Source organism: Rattus norvegicus, chromosome 5, assembly GCF_021556685.1.
Source record: "Rattus norvegicus strain SHRSP/BbbUtx chromosome 5, alternate assembly SHRSP_T2T, whole genome shotgun sequence".
Taxonomy (NCBI): Eukaryota; Metazoa; Chordata; class Mammalia; order Rodentia; family Muridae; genus Rattus; species Rattus norvegicus.
This window is the reverse complement of record NC_141538.1, coordinates 129,965,001-129,986,799: the sequence shown is the minus strand read 5'-3', so window position 1 is coordinate 129,986,799 and position 21,799 is coordinate 129,965,001. Positions and strand designations below refer to the sequence as shown.

Genomic DNA, 21,799 nt, shown 5'->3' with positions numbered 1-21,799 from the left:
CACACACACACACACACACACACACACACACACACCAAAACTAGGTAAGATTGATAGATTGATGAAGCTAAGAAGTGCATGCTGACAGGAGCCGGATATAGATGTCTCCGGAGAGGCACAGCCAGAGCATGTCAAATACAGAGGTGAATGCTTGCAGCAAACCTTTGAACTGAGAACAGGATTCCCGTTGGAGGAATTAGAGAAAGGATTGAAAGAGCTGAAGGGGCTTGCAACCCCATAAGAACAACAATGCCAACCACCCAGAGGTCCCAGGGACTAAAACACTACCCAAAGACTATACATGGACTGACCCATGGCTCCAGCTGCATATGTAACAGAGGATGGCTTTGTTGGACACCAATGGAAGGAGAAGCCCTTGGTCCTGCCAAGGTTGAACCCCCCCCACCACCCAGTGTAGGGGAATGTAGGGAGGTGTGGGAAGGGAGGGTGGGTGGGGAGGGGAACACCCTTATAGAAGAAGGGGGAGATGGGATACGGGGCTTATGTCCGGGAAACTGAGAAAGGGAATAACATTAGAAATGTAAATAAAAAATATCCAATAAAAGAGAAAAAAGAAGAAACTGAAAAAAAAGTAAATATATGAGCAAATACTAGAAATGACACTATAGTTTTGATTCACAAGTTCATCTTATACTTTCTGTAATATTTAAATGACAAATGCATTAAAAAGTTCTCTGTTGGTAGAAACACAATTCATAAAACTATCATTTGTAGCAACAATCAACTAAAAGGACCAGAGTTCTTACATTTGACTAAAATGGATTATACATGAATTTCAGCTAAGCTCAGATTAGGAGTTAGGGTTGTAATTAAGTTAGTAGGCTTTACAGTATGCATGAAGCCCTGTCTTTGGTTAGCCCAGTACAACATACAACTGGACACCCTGGCACTCACACCTGTAATCCCAGCACTCAGGAGGAAAAGGCAGAGGTTCGGAAGTTCTGATCCTTTCTCTACCCCAGAGTTCTCGGTAACACATCTCCTGTCCATCACAGCACATAAAGCAACTACCCCTGCTTTTTTTTTTTTTTAAACAAACAACACTTATTTCTCCCAAGTCTTTCTCAGCCATAAGAACGAGAAGCTTACAGTGAACAGGGCCTACTCTACAGGGGATGTGTTCCTTTCTACTCTTTCCCTTAACACAAAAATATACACATATACATTAAACTGCCCAGTTTGGGAAGATTAAAAAATTATGGAGATTACTAATGACAGCAGTTAAGAAATGTACTTAATGTCACTTAAAATGTACATTTAAGTTCTAGTCCCAGCTACTTAGAAGGCCACGGCAGGAAGATTCTAAGTTCAAGGCTTTCATGGACTACATACATAGGGAGTTTTAGATCAGCCTGGGCAACTTAGCAATATTCTGATTCAGGAAAAAATGTTTTTAAAAAGCTGGAGATATGGCTCTGTCCCTTAGCTCCACTCTCAGGTCCACAGCTCTGCTTGCCTTCCCAAGGAGGCTTGGGACACCCCAGGAACACTCAGGTCCCCTGGGGTAGAGCCAGCAGAGATGAGCAGCATGCTGTTCCCTGAGCTCCACTGTCAGGCCCATGACTCTGCCTGTCTCTCTCCAAGGAGTCCTGCCAGCATCAGGAGCATCCAGCCAGCACCAGGGACAAGCAGATGGCTGATGGCCGGAGCAAAATCACAATCCATAAGAGTTGGGGCAGTATGGCACCTCCAGAACCCAACTGTCCAACCACAGCAAGCCCTGGACATCCTCACACAGCTGAAGAACTAAATATGATCTAATAAAGATGGCAGGGTGTTTAAAGAGGAAATGAATAAACCCCTTAAAGAAATTCAGCAAACTACAAAGATCTGGAGATATAGAACTTGGTGGATGAGCAGTCAGAAAAGACTCAGGAACAATCTCCAGTACTAAAACAAAAGACAACACGTAAAATGGCTAATCATAAACTTTACATTATATACATTAATAATTAAAAAATAACATAAAAGAAAAAGAAAGCAGAGGTGAGAATTTCTAGACAGACTAAGCATATCCGGGATGGAAGGCCCATGCGGCAAGGAAAGCTGAAACGGAACAGTCAGCACAGAGCTGCAGCACACAGGAAATGCTGAGCCGGAGGTTTCTGCACTAGACTGAGCTGTGAGTGACAGTATTTAACAACGTGACTCTGCTTGCGTCTTCGGCTTGTGGGGAAGAGAGGGATATTACTCAACAGCTGGTGACAATTGCTGGAAAGGCAACACACAACCCCACCTGCTTATTTGGGAACTGTTAGAAGTTTAGAGCTAGACTAACTAATAACAGTACAAAGCTGAGATAAGTTTTAGCTTTTCATCCAAACAACTCTAAAAGAAGGTAGCTTTCTACTCTGAGTCGACTAAAAACTTGAAAGTTTAGGACAGACACTGAGTTTTACTTAGATTTTTAATTTCTCTAAAATTAAAGTTGGGCCCCTATTTATAACTTGTTGGAAAAATAAATATTAATTATAAAATAGTAAGATAAATGCTGTAAACATTTTAAATGTATGATATATATATATAAGTTCTGGGAAGCTGGTTGTTTTTCTGTTTTTAAGTTACTTATTTTTCCTTTTACGAGGTGTTTGGGGTGGTGATTGTACATGCGCACCACATGTGTGCTGAGATAGAAGAGGGCTCCCAATATCCTGCAACTGGGCTAAAAGTCAGTGGGGAACCACCTGAGCTGCTGTGACCTCAGCAGGCTCTCTGCAAGACCAAGTGTTCTCAGCTACTGTGTCATCACTCCAAATGGAGGCTGGCATCTTAATGGTATTCTTTTTTCCCTTGAAAAATAAGAGAATATATCCATGGGCATAAATTATTGAAAAAAGAACTTAACTGCGATCTGAAAAAACAAAGTTGGGAGCTTGGCTTCTATAAAACCAAAGCACATTTAGTAGCAGGATCCAAATTAGATCCATTTTTTTTTTTTAAGAAAAAGGAATGCTACTTTTCAAATAAAAAGTACCAAATTTGTTATTTTCATCCAGAAAGAAAAAAGTACGGAAGGAAACATAAACCCCAAATTTGGTGTTCCTAACTATTTTATAGGGATAGTAAAGTTGTTAACCAGATTAATTTACATTACTCCTACAAAACAATCCAGCATGATGCCTGGCATACTAAATAGACTTCACAAGCTATTATTTAGGATCATTCTTTTGTTTATTAATACAAAATCACATTTACTGCTTTTTCCCCCGTTCTTGAAACAGGGTCCTGGAACTCAATATATGGACCAAGCAGGCTTTGAATTCATGGAAACTGACCTACTTCAACTTTCCTAGTACTGGGTGTATGCCATCATGCTGAGTTATTTGCTAAGTTTCCAGAGGCGGCAAGGAAACATACAAACTGATGACACTTGGCCCTTCTGTTGGGAGAGATTGGGAATCCCCAGATCTTCAAATTTCTTTTTGTTTTTTAGTTTTGTTGTTTTTTGTTTGTTTGTTTTTGAAACAAGGTCTCTCTACATAGCTCTTGCTGTCCTGAAACCAGGCTGGCTTCAAGCTCTACCTGCCTCTGCTTCCCAAGTGCTAACAGTAAAGCCTCCAAGTCTGACCGAGAGCTTAAACATTTTTGAAGGATGTTTTGTTTTCCAAACTCAGACTATAATACATCTTAAAGCTTACTGATTAGTTGTAAGATATAACTGTCTCCTAGTAAGCTACAACCACAAAATATATGTAATTAAAGATTATCTAAAAGTATATATTTAAAGTAAATTTTAATATAATTTATTTACTATATTCAAATATTACAGCATGTGATAAATCTAAAAAATGTTACTGCGATGTTTTCCATTCCTTTCTGATACTTTGAAACCAATACATTTTATACTAACAGTACATCTTTTTTTTTTTTTTTTTTTGGAGTTGGGGACCGAACCCAGGGCCTTGTGCTTGCTAGGCAAGCGCTCTACCACTGAGCTAAATCCCCAACCCTAACAGTACATCTTAACCTGGACCAGCCTAGTCCAGTGCTCTCACTGTGAGGCAGTCATTGATGATACCTCCTAGTGTTGTTGTCATGGAAGTGCTAGAAACAGATCAGATTGGATCATTTATTTACCAGCATCAGACTGCCTACCAAGATGAGCTAAACCTGACTTCTTGTTCATCTGTATAAAATAACCTGCCTCTTTGTTAAACTGTACATAACGGACCTAACCCCTTATTTGGTTGAATGTAATGACCCTACCTTCTGTTTAACTGTTCATGACACATACACTGAGCTCACTGGGTACTGTGGCTTCCCCATCCAAGAGCCCAGCCCACCAATCTCAGTTTTTTAGTCTCTGAAGGTCCCTCTATGTGTGTGTCTGTTCTTCATTTCCTCACAGTCCCAGGCAAGTCAGTCTCTGAGACTGTACAGACGTGGCACTGACCATCTGGCTACAATGATCCTGTTTGTCTTCATCTAAGGAAAATAAGTCATTCAGCTATTGTAAATAGTATTTATTGAGCAACTATTCAGAAACTCTTGGGCTCTGAGGTATGAGCGGAGTCTTGAAGATGGTAACTAATTGCTTGTACTGACTTACCATATTCTCAGCATCTATGTAATAGTGTTTGCATCTCTATTTTACAGACAAGGAAACTAAGATACTGATAGTTAAATAAATCAGACCAAATCAGGCTAGTGAGATGGCTGAGTGGGTGAAGGACTTGCAGCCTCTGTGACATGAGTCTGATCTCCAGGACAAACATGGTGAAAGAAGAGAAACACTCCTCCCACAAGCTGTCCTATGACCTCCATGTGTACACACCACCCCACACACTAAATAAGTATGAAAAAAATAAAATAAAATTGACAAAATGACGCCAGATAATCTGGCAATCTGGTTAAAAGTTCTACCACGGAAATCCTGTGCTTCGTGTTCTTGTCTGGAATAAGAGACAGGAGCAGGAAAGGTGGCCCAGTGGGTCAAGGCATTTGCTGTCAAGCCTCCCAACCAGAGTTCTAGCCTTCAAGTTGCCCTCTGACTCCACCTATACTTTTTGGCATGCATGCTTGTACACATGTACACACACCTTCATGCCTCCATGGAAAAAATAATTTAAAAATTATTAAATCAAGATAAAACCTCTTCCTCTTCAGGGATGTTGCAAGAATTCAACAAAAGAATTTATATAAAGTGGATGTAGCACAACACCCAGTAACTATTATAATTACCTATCTTGTTTTATTGGCCTAAAACCAGGAAAATAAATAGGCATGGCAGGATGTGACTTTTGCTTCCTATGTTTCTGCTAAAAGGACAGACAAGAAGGAAGTAGAATCTAGCAGACATCAAAATATTACCTCCTGCCTCAGCATAAATTAGCATGACTACACTATACAAGTGACCAAAATAGGCTGTTTCTTGCACCTTTCCAACTTCAAGAACTTCTCTTAGGAGGTTACAAAGATGGCGAAGAGCACAAGCCGCTCTTGCTGAGGACCTCAGTTCCCTTCACAGTCCCCACAATTGCCTATAACTCCAGCCTCCCCAGGATCCTATGCTATTGGCTAACATAGGCACCTGATTCACATGTACATACCACCCCCCACACACACACACATAATTAAAAATAAATCTAAAGCAAAACAAAGCCCCCAGAACTTCTCTGAGGCATTTACTTTCAGAGTAAAGATTCTTATGGAATCCATCAATAGCTTTTAAAAATTGGCTGGACATAGTAATACATACTTTTAGTCCCAGCACTCAGGAAGCAGAGGCAGGTGAATATCTGTGAGTTTAAAGCCAGGCTGGTCTACATAGCAAGCTCTAGGCTAATTAGGGCTACATGGTGAGATAAAATAATAAAAATAAATAAACAGATAAAATTTCTGAAAGTGAAAAAAGAACAACTAACAACTTAAAGATTTCAAAAATAACTTACTAAGAGCTATTAAACTTGGGCCATAAAGCATGAATGCTTAGAGTGCAAGAGGTATGTCCAGGCAAATGAAAACAGTGAAATCAGAGACAATTAATAATAAAAGAGGTGGCAGGCTGAGGTGAGATGAGAGGTAATAAGACCACCTGTATACTGAGGTTAGAAGAAAGGAACTGATATGGTTTGAATGTGAATGTCCTCACAGGCTGTTCTGATTGAATACATGGTCTCTGGATGCTATTGTTATCTGTGAGGCTGTGGGAAGTATGGTGTGGCTGGAGTAGCCACCAGGAGTGAGCTTTTGAAGGCTATAGCCCAGCCCCACTGCCCGTGTAGTCTCTGCTTTCTGGTCTGGGTCTGTATGATAAGCTCTACAATATATTCCTGCTTCAGTGGAAGGAGCCACTCCCATCATGCAGCTTGTTTTGCCATGATAGACTGAACCCTCTGAAACTGTGAGCCATGCAAATCCTTCCTCCCTTCAGTTACTTCTGTCACATGTGTGCTCACAGGGAGAAGAAAAGTGATTAATATAACAACAAAGCAGCAATGAGAGGTTACAGCACTCTGCCTAGTGATGAAGGTAAAAAGAGCAAATACAGTGCTTACTCTTCGGACAGTTTATAGTGTCACAGGAGACAGTACAGTGTGGGAAGTGTCTAAGAGGAATGGCCAGGATGACAGGGTGATTTTTGTTGTTGTTGTTGTTGCTGTTGTTTTGAGACAGGGTCTCTTTGTGTAGCCCTGGCTATCCCGGAATTTTCTCTCTAGACCAGCAGGCTTTGAATTCAGAGATCTACCTGCCTCTGCATCCTGAGTGCTCAGATTAAAGGTGTATACCTCTGTGTTCTGCAGGGGGAACACCAGGAAGGAAGAACCCTCCATACTTCAATCAAGGAAGAAAATGGGATCCAACAAAAAAAAAAAAAAAAAAAAGGTTAGGGAGTTACTAGGGGGTCTGAGCAGCACATCCTACATCAACTAGAAGTCCTGGGAATTAAAGATCTTCATCACTAAACCAATGAAAGGGCCAATGAGATGGCACAATGGGTAGTATTTGCCACTAAGCCTGACAATCTAAGTTTGATCTTCAGGACCCACCTGGTGGGTGGAGAACTGACTCCAGAAAGTTGTGCTGTGGCCTTTACATGTGCACTACAGCACATTCTCATACATGTGCACACATAAATACATAAATAAAATAAATGGTAAAAAAAAAAAAAAACAAACCAGGGGGTTGGGGATTTAGCTCAGTGGTAGAGCGCTTGCCTAGCAAGTGTAAGGCCCTGGGTTCGGTCCCCAGCTCCGAAAAAAAAAAGAAGAAAAAAAAAAAACAAAACAAACAAACAAAAAAACCCAAGGAGAATGGAATCTTCCATCAAAGAGTAATTTAATAAAGTCACATATACTGTTTAAATTCTTTGTTTCACAGTCATATACATTCATTCTAATGTATTATAAAAATTCAAAGGGACAGATTCTCAAGAGTAAAACTTTTGTACAGAACAAAGCATATATTCACAATAATGAGAGACTAGGTATATAACAAAATATCTTAATGATTTAGTGATCTAACACAAACTTTAATATTTTAACCTTAATAAATGTAGCTTTAGCATACATAGATGAGTCTTACCATGACATGGTAAGGTGACATAATGAAAGTCTGCCTGTGTTATAGGTCTCATTTAAAACAGAAAATATTTTGACAAATGTCATTTTATACACAAATGAATCATACATTGATAAAATGTGACTACAATCTAAAACAAGGTTTTGTTAACTCCTTACTTTTCATAACATAGCTACAAAATGTTAGGTGTGCTCCTTAGGGAGCATTATTATTAGTTACTGTTAGCTACCCGTCATTTTACTAGGGCAGCCACAATGCCATAGTTACTAGCTTACCTGCTCAAACAGAACATACTAGAAATGACAAAAGCAAGGAATACTTTATTTATGGTGTCCTAATTCCTATTAAAATAACCACAAAGGCATTTTACACATTAAACTGTGTAAATTAAGAAAGCAAGTTGTAGAACAATGGAGAATGTGTCTTTCTACAGCTCGAGACAAAGAGACAAGTATTTTCCTACCTTGCTGTTTAAATTTCAACAGACACACAAACAAGCAAGAGTGTTACATGGAGCACTTATGAGCCTTGTGAAAATCAAATCCAAACATTATTATAGACACAGTGACCCAATGTTTACTTGTTCTGAACCAAAGTAATAAAAGAGTGTGTTTGTTAGTGTATGTGTGCGTCTATGTGTGTGTGTATAGAGAGAGGGGGTTGGGGTGTGTGTGTGTGTGTGTGTGTGTGTGTGTGTGTGTGTGTGTGTGTACATGCACATATGCATGGGTGTGAAAGCAAGAGGTCAACAGTGGGCATCTTCCTCAATTACTTCCCTAATATTTAATTTTTAAGAAAGCATTCTAATTCCATTTATGCAGAAATACAGTAATTAAATAAAGTTGTATTTATCAAAATAAGCATTAGAAATGAGGATATGTGTATATATCAGTATGTATACTTAAAAAATCAGCTATAATTTTACTTTACATACCTCTGCAGGTCAATTATTTCATTGTTAAGGGTATCTAGTTCCTTAATAGCAGAGAAATCTGCAACAGGACTTGATCCTATGGTGTTCTAAAAAACAAAAATTTCACAGTTATACATTATTACTGTAAATGCTAAGCACTGAAAATGCTAAAAGCTATATAAGGAAACAAGGTATTTCATTTTACTACATTATTAGCACTTTCATTGGATTTTTTTTTTACATTTCAAATGTTATCCCCTTTCCCAGTTTCCTGTCCATAAACCCCCTATCCCATCCCCCCTGTCCCTTCTTCTATGAGGGTATCCCCCCACCCCTTCCCGCCTCCCTACCCTGACATTCCCCTTCACTGGGGGATCGAGTCTTGGCAGGACCAAGGGCTTCTCCTCCCATTGGGCCATCCTCTGCTACATATGCTCCTGAGGCATGGGTCTGTCCATGTGTACTCTTTAGATGGTGGTTGGAGCTCTGGTTGGTTAATTTGTTGTTCTTATGGGGTTGCAACCTCTTCAGCTCCTTTAATCCTTTCTCTAACTCCTCCAATGGGGGCCCCTTATTAGCACTTTTAACTCATTTAATAAGATACTTAGCACAACACTATATATATATATATGCATACATATATATATATGTACTTGTAATGTGATCCTAGTCTAGCTAGAATTCTATGGTAGGTAAAACACATGCTGGATTATAAATGAATTCTTCTACTGAGATGTGTTATTTATCAGCAAGAGGGATAATGACTTCCATTTATATAACAGAATAAGTATACAAATTTTATTGAATCTCAGAATTATAATAGTGGATGATTTCGTTTAATTTTTAATTCAACAGATACTATCTTTTGTTAAATGCTTTTAGTCTGTTTAACCTAAAACCTACTAACCAACTGCTCAAACATGTTCTGTAATATTACTATCACAACATACATAACTATTATGCTATCTTTCTTTCATATTAATGCTGTTTTGTTTTAAGAAACCTTTATTTATTTATTTATTTATTTATTTTAGATTTATTTATTTTATTTATATAAGTACACTGTAGCTGTTTTCAGACACACCAGAAGAGGGCCTCAGAGTCCTTTATAGACGGTTGTGAGCCACCATGTGGTTGCTGGAAATTAAACTCAGGATCTCTGGAAGAGCAGTCAGTGATCTTAATCACTGAGCCATCTCTCCAGCCCAAGAAACTTTTAATATTCTTCACCCCCACATCCCCTCCCCAGTGTGTGTGTGTGTGTGTGTGTGTACACGTGTGCACACCAGGTGTTTGTGAACAGTGTGACATAGGTGCTGGGAGTCAAACTCCAGAGCCTCTCTAGCAGTACAAACACACTTAACTGTTAAGCCATCTCTCCATCCCTTTTGGTTTTTTGAGGCAGGGTCTCATTTACCCAGCCTGGCCTTAAACTTGCTGTGAAGACAATGGTGACCTTGAATTCCTTATCCTCCTGCCTCTATCCACAAGTGCTGGGATTACATGGGGTGCTAGTGTACCCAACACTTAGTTTTCATTTAATAAGTAATATTAACTATCAGAATTGGTTACCAAATGTTACTTATAGACTCAAAATTTAGGCTTAATCTAGATTCTGTCGCTTTGTTAACTATATGTTCTTCACCAGAAAAATGGAGAATTTAATCTCTGCCCTGCCTACTTAGGTCAGATAAACAGTTTTCTACTTTGAACTCCCATCGACGTCCTGTTTAGCTTTTTAAAGTCAAAACAAAAGGATAACTGCTCCTCTAAACACCTGATTTATACACACTATTACAATCTGATTGACAAATATCAGAGTCCTCAACTTCTGGAAACTAAACTGAAATCTAACTGTGTGGAACCTAGGAAATATTAGTGACCTCATTAACAGAATATAAAACTGAGTATTAGTACTAATGTGAACTTAATGTATGTCACCAACTTATACGGCAGAAGAAGAAATCTGGGCTGGGGATTTAGCTCAGTGGTAGAGCGCTTACCTAGGAAGCGCAAGGCCCTGGGTTCGGTCCCCAGCTCCGGAAAAAAAAAAAAAAAAAAACAAAAAAAAAAAAAAAAAAAAAGAAGAAGAAATCTGAAGGTTGCATAATATCCCACAATATTCCATTTCCTTGCCCTTATAAAATAATTTAAAGTTTACTAAGCCCATCAATTATTTCTCAAAAGTAATCTGAAAAGTAGATTATTAGGGAGGTCAGTATTAACTCAATTTAGAGCTGAGGAAACAGACCAAGTGACTGCTCAAAGTTGAACCTGGCTATTAATTGTATCAAAAGTCTTCTGATTATATTAAAAGGGTCATTTCTAACATGACCTTTGGCATTTGTATGCCAAAAAAAATTTTTTTGAAAACACTGTGCCAAAAGTAATTGGTAAATGGGTCGATTAAATTTGACGAATAATTTCTTCTATGTTTTTAAATATCACACTACCTGTTAATATTAAATTGTTTTGACTATCAGCATTAAAACTCATCTGTATGGTCTCAATTAATTAAAATTCTAATTTTATATGAATTACAACTTTACATCAGATATATGTCTTTTGAAGGAGTGGTTGTAGCCCAGGCTATTCTTGAGTTCACTATATAGCCTAGGCTAGTCTTAAACTTACTGTAAGCCTGCCTTAGCCTTTGGAATGCTGAGGTTACTGGTATACACTGCCATAATGATTCTCAAAAAACTTAACTGTTTTACTAAACCCCACTGAAACACAGACAATTACTGATACTATATTAAATTAAAAATTTTAAAGCATATTTCTGCATGAGACATTCACTAAGTTTTAGCTTTATTTAAAACTTGACCTGTGGATTAGGATGAGTCAGCTAGCCAGGCAAGTGAAAAAAAATGAAAAAAAAATAGCACTTGATCTCACTTTCATCATCAGGAGTAACTTCTATCACTTAAATTGCTACCAAGAAGTGTTCTATCAGAGGTGCAAGTATACCAGAAAACACATGGCTTCCACACCTCTTCTGTCACTCCAACTTTAAAAAGTGGCTCAGATTTGAGTATTTTCTATTAAAATACCAACAGATAAAAACATAAAGTTAAACAAATTAGAAGGTGGTAGCTTTACATGACTAAATGGCATGCAAGCAAATATGGAAACATCCTAAACAGCTAAAATCATATAGCTTATGAAGGGCACACATAGGAAAATGTAGCTTGCCCTTCTTTAAAAATTATTTTGTTCATTTATTTGATTTGAATTATTTTTTTATGTGTATGAGTGCTTGCTTGCCTACAAGTCTGTGCACCAAGTGTGTACTTGGTGCCTGTGGGGACCAGAAGAGAGCTCTGGATCCCCAGAACTGCAGTTACAGGCGGTTGTGAGCTGCCATGCATATGAGCTAGGAATCCAATCCAGACCTTCTGGTAGAGCAGCCAGTGCTCTAACTGCTAAGGCAGGCATCTGTCCACACACCCCTTTCTGTTTAGTGTTTAAGTGCAAAAGAGTGTTCTGGCTGTATGTATATAAGTGTGCATGTAGTGCTGTGAAGGCCAGAAGAGGGTGTCTGGCCCCTGGATTTGATGTTACAGACATCAAATGCAAAGCCACCATGTGAGGCTGAGAACCAAACCCTGGATTCTTAGGAAGAGCAGTCCTTGCTCTTAACTGCTGAGCCATCTCTATGGTCCCACATGCACCCTTCCTAACAAATACTTTCTCTCATATTTTGTGCATTTCGTAAGTCTCACTTTAGTGATTCTGAGTGAATTTAAGGAGTCTAGGGAAAGCAAGCCACAGTGCATGCAAGGATCAAGTGACATGTGATAAAAGCATGCTGATCAACTGTTTTCATTGTCAACTTTGCTGCATTAAAAAAAACACTCTAATTTCAAAATACATCATGTAAATAAAAACTGTAATGCTAAAACAACAAAGACAGCATAAGATAAAGCTCTAACCTTGAGAGAGAGGAGAGTTAAGACACTGACAGCACAAGAAAGGCGGAAGCAGAGTGCTGCAGAATGGAGAAACATAGGAGAAGGAAGCGACATTCAAGAAGGGTTAGCTGAAGTGCAGAAGTGCAGTACCTCTTCTTTTTAATAAATCAGATTGTAAGGAGAAAAGAGATTATTTGAAAGTAAGTACAAGTTTTATTTTATTTTATTTTTTGGTTAATAGATAAGACAACAGTTAGATAATACCAAGACTAACAGTTATAAAGTATTTCCATGAATCTGGAACCAAGAGACAAGGTATGCTCTAATGAATAGATCTCTGAGAAGTTAGTAAATTATAAACTGGGTAACAGATACAATCTCAAGTGTCTACTAGCAAACAGATTTCAATGAGCAGACAAAATCAGTGACTCAATCCTGTTCTCTTGGAGAGTAGACGTGATGAGCATTTCAGTCATTATAAATTAGGAATGCAGAAGACAAACTCTACATAAGTGAAGTCTACAATATTGCACAGCTGAGTATCAGGAACAGAGCAGAGAGCATAGGTAAAAAGCAGAACCCTTCATCTTTCTGTGCAGCATCACTTTCAGCCTCTCCAGAACCCAGAGAACCCATGTCAGACATCAAAGAGTCTGCAAAAATTCACAAAGTGCCCCATCCCAAAACTCTCAAAGTGCAATTTTTTTTCATATATCCAATTCTCTGGACCTGGAAGTGGTGAATTCTATGTAGTTTACTTGGGAGTAAATTCCATTTTGACTTTTGCTAGATTAAAATGAAAATTTTAACTTATAAAATTAATGAAAAATCAAAACATTTTATTAATATTTGAAAGAGAATACTTATATACAACCCTGAAAAAAATCATTATAGAAATACTTATATTACAGGTGAAAAGAGGATTAAAGATACAAAGTTTTGAGTGGGGTATTTTATTTTGCTTGGGCTTTTTTGAAATGAGGTTTCCTTGTGCTGCCCAGGATAGCTTTGAACTTCTGGATTCAAGAATTCTTTAATGTCAGCCTTCCCAGGAGCTGAGACTATAGGTTCAAACTACATTTGGTTATTTAATACATCATATGTAAGTCCTTTGGAAGGTCTATTATAGACCAGTATATTGTAAATGTGCTATATTAAAAGAGTTCTAGATAAGAAAGAAAAATTCAAAGGGAATTGTGAATAAAATGAAGATGTTCTGAAAATTCCCACTGCTAATCAGAAACCCAACTAGCTTCTAGCTGTTTAGATATGAAATTCAGCTGTGTACTAAAGAAATGAAGAGTCATTCTATGGCAAAAGCCACATACAGATGTATCCTCAATGTACAGTTTTTCTTGAAGGCTATTTTGATGTAAAATTGATACTATCCAAATACTATCTCTTAGATTTTGTTTCCATATTTGTATTGTTTTCTGTAAAAATAAATCATTGAGTACAATGTAACAATTTAATTCCTACAGCTAGTATTTCAACTCTATTCATAAAATTTGATTAGGCAAAGGTGCATGCCTATAATCTTTGGGAAGTGAAAGCAGGAAGAATTACAAGTTCAAGGTAATTTTCAGCTACATAGTGTTCAATGCAAGCCTGGGCTACATAAGACCCTGTTTCAAAAATGTTTTTAAAAATATCTTCAATTTACTATCGTCCAGTACAGCTGTCATATGACTAATGAAGAATGAGGCTGACGAGCTCCAGCTCAAGGATGTAACAGAAGGTTATAAGCATGTTCACAAACGCACGCACACTCCCAGCTCTGAGTGCTCTGTTCCTCCAACTGTGTGACTCGACACAGTACCTGTCCTTCTCTAGGGCATGCAGGTCTTCTTTGAAGTTCTCTTACCTTTTGTAAACTGGACCTGTCTGATGGTGGAATCATCTCAGGAGTGAGACTATGAGGAGGGTCAATGCCTTTTATTAACTTCTGATTGATTAAGTGAAAAGCCAAGGCAAACTGGTCTTTTGAAAGCTTCCCACAATTCTTTGTGTCACATAGTGCCCTATACAAATAAACAAAACAGTACAATGCTGCTACAGTTATCAACCCCAAAACTCCAGAGGAAAAATATGATTGTAACTTTTTAAAAAGCAATCAGAAGAATTGCAAAAGGCTTATTCAAAATTTACACAAATTTTAGAGGTGGACCAATTAAGACAATGAAAAGATCACCAAGGCTCAGGAAACATCATGGAAGAGAGAGTAGGGAAAAATATGCGAACAGGAAGCTGGAGACGGCTGCTGTGAAATGTTGTCTTCTGGATGTGAATGGCTGTTGTGGTTCCCTGTACAAGACCAAGCCCATCAACACTGCTACAGTAACAAGAGAGGGACACACCAGGCTCCACCATTAACTGAGGCAGTTAATGGCTGCAGTGGGAAGGAAGTCACACTTCTTCAGTGAAGTAGTCTCTGGTAAATTGCACATGATCCAGTAAGTAATCCTACACCCATGTACATGTAAGCAACTCTAATTAAGCTCAGGAAAAAAGAAAACAAACAAAAACATTAAAATTAAAAGAAGATAGGTTGTAAGATAAAACTCCAGAGAATGGAAAGGTGATGAGAGAGGTAATGGAGAGAGTGTGTGTGAATGATCAAAATATCTACATGTATAAAATTGTCAAATAATGAAATTTTAAAAAATTTAAAGAGCACCAGAAAACAGATGTTAGTAAGTATCACATGTGGGCATATTCAATTCTATGAATACATACAATCATTCTGAAGCTATGCAATTTTTGCTTACACGCTCCTACACTTATCCAATACAAAAATTAAAAACCTATGACAGTTAAAACTAGAAACACAAGTTTTATACCTTCTTTCATCACTCAGTGTTCTTTACCTGCACTGTCTTTCCTCATCACCCTTTCCTGCTCCTTACTACATGGGATACTTACGATTCTGACATGTGTATCTATTTACACATGTACATGTATACAGTACAGGCAATGACCCACAAAGAATACACAGGATTTTTCTGAGATTAAATAACCTCAATATTGTACATCTATTTTCCTACAAAGATATTTGCACCCTTGTTTATTGCTGCTCTACTCTCCATAGAATGAAATGGACCAACAGACCTCCATCAACGGATAAAAGGATGGCAAAAATCTGTATATATAAATTCTATTCACCTTTAAAGAAAAATTAAATCAATCTCTGTCTCTCTGTCTCTCTCTCTCTCTCTCTGTGTGGTGTGTGTGTGTGTGTGTGTGTGTGTGTGTGTGTGTGTGTGTGTGTATAGAAGGAGAGAGGGAGGGGAGGACAGACAGACAGACTCATTTATTCCAGGTTGGTCTGAAAGTCACTGTATAGCCAGATAGGACTTGACCTTCAGATCTTCCAGTTCCTTGGGTCCTGGGATTGCAGGTGTGCCCTGAAGATACCACTTATTAGAGTGTTAAAATTACAGCCATCAGCTTCTCTGAAGACCTCGTAGAGCTGGAGCTAGTGTGAACTGAGGCTCCACTCTAACGACCTAACAAGGAACTGACACTTCAGACACCTAAGGTTTTAGGCAAAGAAGATTCTTGAGTTTTGGAGAGTTGTTTGTGTTTGTTTTTTAATTCCACTTTAAAATTTTAGTTTATTAAGCATCATTCTTAAATTTGAATTTCCTCTATTAAAAATGTAACAAATAATAACTATTCACAAAAGTAGTAAAAAATACAAATGTATAAAACTAGAGTTGACACACAACCACACATATACATTTTTTTAAAAAAATTATTAAAATAAAGCCTTACCAAATGTGGGCTAGCAAGGTAGAAGGTAAACCTGTTTTTAGGAAGGTTTCACGGACCTCCAGTCCAGACACATATCCATCCATATCCTTATCAGTTTTCAGAAAGATTTCATCATATTTAGCTTTTTCTGCAGGGGACACAACCCACTAGAGTGGGGAGAGAAAGATTCTGTCAAAATGAATCCAACTTTGAAAAGAGTACACATTTGATACTCTTTTCACACATAGCAGTATCTACTACCTGAACAAATCCACCCAAATAGCCTTGATGGCAGGACACTGCCTCACACACATCATAACCAAACAGTAGAAAGGGAAGCCAACAAATTAAAAGTCAGATAGGCATTTACAGATGCCAGGTTAACACTTTTCTTTAAGTAACCAATGACGTCAAGCACAATTAAGCCTGACCTTTGAATTTGCATACTAACACCAGTGACTGGGAAACCTGTATAAACAACATCCAGATAATCCCCAAGTTCCATTTTCTACAGTTCATGCAGCATTCCTGCCCAGAGCTGATCGTGCACATGCTGTCATTGGCTGTCTTTACACAACCTGACGAGAGACAGGTCAGAGGAAGTAAGAATCAATCAGAATTAATAACCTGATTTGAAGAATCAAGAGTTAACTACAGATTAAAAACAATTATGATGACAGGGCAAGCATGCATGTTAGCAGAGTATCTTCCATCTCCATCTTTAATCTCTGATGGATGAAGGCAAAGCCAGTTAAACATCCACAGGACCTCAGGAGCACCTCCGGGGCATCATGTTATACAGGCTTAACTAGGGAGTGCAACATCTTTGACTGCACCTTCTATCGTTATCAATCACACCCATGCACTTTTGTTAGAGCAAAATCCTTGAACACCGATAGATTTCTACCTGTCTTAACGGTGCTTTGGTAGGTGAAATGCCTACAGGTGGTAAGGAGTGGTAAGATTCCTTGGCTGCTGAAGAGGGGATCGCCCACATGGAGCCTGATATACTGACCGTTTTTCTCTTAGAAGGTGGCACCAAGGCTGGAGGCAAGGACATTGGCACAGGTTCTTTCTCCAGTGCACAGTATACCAAAAACATGGCCTTAAAGATAGCAAAACAGTGTCAAATATTATTTTTAAATTGGTACAAAATTCATTCACTGGATTAAGCCCTGCTCAACCACAAATCATTTTCAACACACACACACACACACACACACACACACACACACACACACATACACACACATCTTGTTTGTTTGTTTTTAAGAGACGGGTTTCTTTGTGTAGCCCCGGCTGTCCTGGAACTTGCTCTGTAGACTAGGCTGGCCTCAAACTCAGAGATCTGCCTGCTTCTGCCAGTGTGGAGATTAAAGTTGTGAGCCACCATGGCCTCATCTCAAATCTTTTTTGAGATGAAGAAAAGTTGAGAGAAAATAGAAGAAAAAGAGGAATAAACAAAAGGAAAGAGGAAGAAAAATAAATAACTCAAAACTCAATAATTCTTAGGAAGAAAAACGCAATAGCAAAAATTTAGAGGCTCACTCCAGTTGAAGTTCTTGTAATAGCAAAGAATATGAGAATTTGAGTAGAAGATGTTGTCTGTAAAGAAATCTCCTAGTATATAAAATGCTCCTAGAAATTAATAACCATAAACTTAAGTCCAATAGAAAGATGGACAAAAAATATGAACAACTAACATACACCCTACCCCACCCCCAAGGGACACCACAATAGCCCACCCTTTAACATATAAAAACCATGCTTAATTTTACCTTTAAACTAAAACTACAGATTAAAATTATAGTGTGTTAATATTTTGCCGTGGAAAGAATCCCAAGTTTCATAATGTACTTGGGAGGTAAACTAACTGTAGGGAAAGAGGCATTGTCAGACATTGCTAGTGGGCACTGAAGGGTAATAAATGCCATTTTAGCAGGATTATTTGGAGCAGAGGGCATACTGGGCAAGACATAAGAAAACTTTGCCTTAAACCTCCCTCTGGGGGTGGGGGTGGGGGAACAAACCTCCCTCTGGCCTCAGTTCTCAAGTGCTGGGGCTGCACGTACAAGTCACAGCCCCACCTAACTTTGCACAGCATGGACATGGTGCATCAGAGGCACCTTCCTAAGAGGCGTTACTCCAGCTGCTATCTGCTGTACTGTTACCGACACTATCTATCTACTGTCACTGCTATCTACCATTGGCACCTTTTCCCAATCTAGTGACTGAGGCCTTTTCCTTTGCTTCTCATTTACTTAAACCTCTGCATATGGTGAAGACACTGTAATAGCCTAAGTTTTATGCCACTTCTTGGAGAGTCTTTCCTTAAATTGTCTCCCAAGTAAACATGAATTACACATATGAATAAACTTAATTTTCTTTTGAGAACATGTCTTTTGTTACATGAATCCAGCCAAGAATTTGGAAAGACTAGAGGGAAAACTTGTTTTCCTCCTCACAGAACTCAAATCAGTAATATCCTTTTTTTTTTTTTGGTTCTTTTTTTTGGAGCTGGGGACCGAACCCAGGGCCTTGCGCTTCCTAGGTAAGCGCTCTACCACTGAGCTAAATCCCCAGCCCCAGTAATATCCTTTTGAAGGGCAAACTGACCACCAAATTGCAAATATATTCTTCCCTCTGGCTCAACCATCTCACATCTGGAAACCAATATTACATTTATTTTCCTACATATGAAATGCTGCCTGAAAAGAAATATTAACCACAGCAACTGGCTGCAACAGCACCTGTCCATCAATAAAAGACTAATTTAAAAACTATGGCATATCTATATAATAAAAAACTATGAAACAATAATTTTAAAAAGTTAATAAAGCTAAAAGTGTATGCCTTTTAATCCCAGCACTCGAGAGGCAGAGGCAGGTAGATGGCTGAATTCAGGCCAGCCTGAATTTCAAGACAGCCGGGGCTACACAGAGAAACCCTGTCTCAAAAACAAAACAAAACAAACAAATAAATCATGGAAAAGCATTGTGATATTGTCCTCACGAATATATAATTTTCAAAATTTACCAAATTACATACTTAAATTGGAAGCAATCCATTGTATGCAGTCTCCAAAATACACCAGAAAATAAAATCACGAAGTATTCAATGAGAAAATAAGTCCAAGAATCTAAAGCACAATGATGGCATAAAAATACAGTGCTGAACACGTACCTCCAGTGTGTGTGTGTGTGTGTGTGTGTGTGTGTGTGTGTGTGTGTGTGTGTGTGTGAGAGAGAGAGAGAGAGAGAGAGAGAGAGATACTCCAGAGTATGTGTGTGTTGTTATCTTCTGTTGTAAAGAGCAAATAATTATTCACAATTTTTGTATATTTGGACCAGTAAAATTCAAGGATAAACCAGAAACTAAGAAAAGTAGCTGGTCAGAGAAGACTCCATCAGTTGAGGACTAAGATGGATCTTCCCCATTATTTTCTTGTACTAATTTTGAATGATTAGAATGTATTACCTATCTTAAAAAATATTTTAAATATCTAAAGCATATATATTAAAAAAGCATACTATCTATGGAATATCTCAGTGTAAAACCTGAGATACCTTTCAACTCTCAGAAAAGTATTAAGTTTTTATGGCTTACAAAAACTATATAATAAAAGAAAAACAGACAATAGCTTTAATCACGTGAAATCACTCAAAGTTATATGGAACCTCTAGAAGGATTTCCATTGCAACTGAGAATGGGTGTATTATTTCTTGATTCTCTCAAAAGGAAGTTTGCTTTGGACTCCTATCTTTTTGCTACTGCTGTTGTTGTTAATGTTGTTGTTGTTGTTTTTCAAGATAGGGTTTCACTGTGAGGCCCAGGCTTTAACTCACAGAGATCTATCTGCCTCTGCTTCCCAAGTGCTGGGATCAAAGGCATGCACCACCAAAGGCCAGCTTGAGCTCCTATCTTAACTCATAAGTTTGAGTTTTATAGAGTTTCAAATCAGTACTGACTTGAATACAACTGTGACCTACAATTTATGTTATGGCTAATATTTTATAAATGAAGAAACTGCAGCTCAGGGATGCTAACTTGCCTAATACAATATTTTAAAGATGCCACAAGCTAGTGTATATACTAAACCATTGGTGTCACATGCCTATAACCCCAGTACTCAGGACAGGACAGCAGAGGACTGAGTTTAAGGCCAGCCTAGGTTATGAGTCTTTCTCAAAAATAAAAAAATTTAATATACACACACACACATATAGATAGATAAACATTAAAATGTTAATATATTATATATAACATATAATAATATTATATATAAACATATATGGAATAAACCAAGATCTTCCTAGCTACAGCATTAACAACAGCACCTGTATAATAATTTTGACTACTACATTTTCCTTTATAACTGGAAAAGCTATATCTGACCTGTGGACCCAGATTTTAGTGCACATCAGAGTTTCCTGGAATTTTAGAATCAATAAAGCTGACACTGGGCTAAAGAACCTGCATTTCTTTTTTTTTTTTTTTGGTTCTTTTTTTCGGGGCTGGGGACTGAACCCAGGGCCTTCCGCTTCCTAGGCAAGCGCTCTACCACTGAGCTAAATCCCCAACCCCAGAACCTGCATTTCTAACAAGTTCTCTGGGGCTATGTATCCAGGGAATAGCCAAACCAAGTCTTCACCACAAACTGGCCAAACAACTAAGAATTCAATGTCAGTTTGAAAACACATGAACTCTATGTTTCCAAACACTTGAAGCTCCAGAAAGAAACAATCTGTTGGGCACACCCTTTCCAGCCAATTTGACAATGTATATAGTACTAGACTTCACTCCGCTAACAGAGTGACTAGCATGCATATCAAGGTCAGCATTCCTGCTGCAGATGGAAGTCACTGCCTGGAAAGTGGACAATAAACAAAACAAAGAAGCAACGCTTGCCGTCCGCTGCCAACAGACAACATGTTTTTTTTCTGAAAGTTAAAAAAGTTACTACTTTCATGTTTCTTGAAAATAGTTTCCCTGACAAAACTAAAGCTAAAATTTTGTTCACCAAAATATTAAAGATGAACAAATTAATTTTAGTACTGAGGAATATGGTCTTCTTTTACTATACTGTACTCTATTCTATAAAAAGACTGCAACTAAAACAAAACAGCAACCAGATTACATGATGCCCCCTAACCCCACGTGCCCCATGTGGGCCGTGTGTGGACGGAAACAATAGTTTTCAAGCTGGTATATACTCTGTGAGTATGGAAACACATAAAGACAATAAACTACAAAGCTTTAGGATATCTTTATCTAAAAATAAAATTAGGATGGGCAGTGATGGTGGCAGATTTTAATCCCAGCACTTGGGAGGCAGAGGTTAAGTAAATCTCTTGAGTTCAAGGCCAGCCTGGTGTACAGAACAAGATACAGGACAGCTAGAGATACACAGAGAAACTTTCTCTCTCTCTCTCTCAAAAAAAAAAAAAAAAGGGAAAGAAAGAAAGGAAGAGAGAAAGAAAGAAAGTAAGTCATCACAAACCAAGCTAAACTTCCACGGGGTGCCAGAAAAGGAAAGGACTGAGTTCGGGATTATTACCAACCACTGACTTCAAGTGTTTTTTCTCTTTGTGTTTAAGAAATATTAACTTTCAGTGCACATCAGATCAACACAAGGGCTTTTATCATTTTTATTGCACATTAACAGTATCTTTCCTAT

The 21,799-nt window shown here is 38.1% G+C and overlaps 1 protein-coding gene across 5 annotated transcripts in view; it reads right to left on the bottom strand.

Annotated features, from left to right (window-relative positions):
* The window catches only part of Eps15 (epidermal growth factor receptor pathway substrate 15), a 100,224-nt gene that overhangs the window by 42,507 nt on the left and 35,918 nt on the right, over positions 1 to 21,799 (bottom strand). For 3 of the 5 annotated variants that reach the window (NR_158458.2, NM_001365390.1, XM_087549164.1), the window contains 4 exon segments: positions 8,477 to 8,562; positions 14,234 to 14,390; positions 16,144 to 16,289; positions 17,138 to 17,227. Coding sequence is in view for 4 of the 5 variants with exons in the window: in NM_001365390.1 (NP_001352319.1) it covers positions 8,477 to 8,562; positions 14,234 to 14,390; positions 16,144 to 16,289; positions 17,138 to 17,227 (479 nt within the window). In the remaining variant the exon portion in view is untranslated. 5 annotated transcript variants of the gene reach the window in all.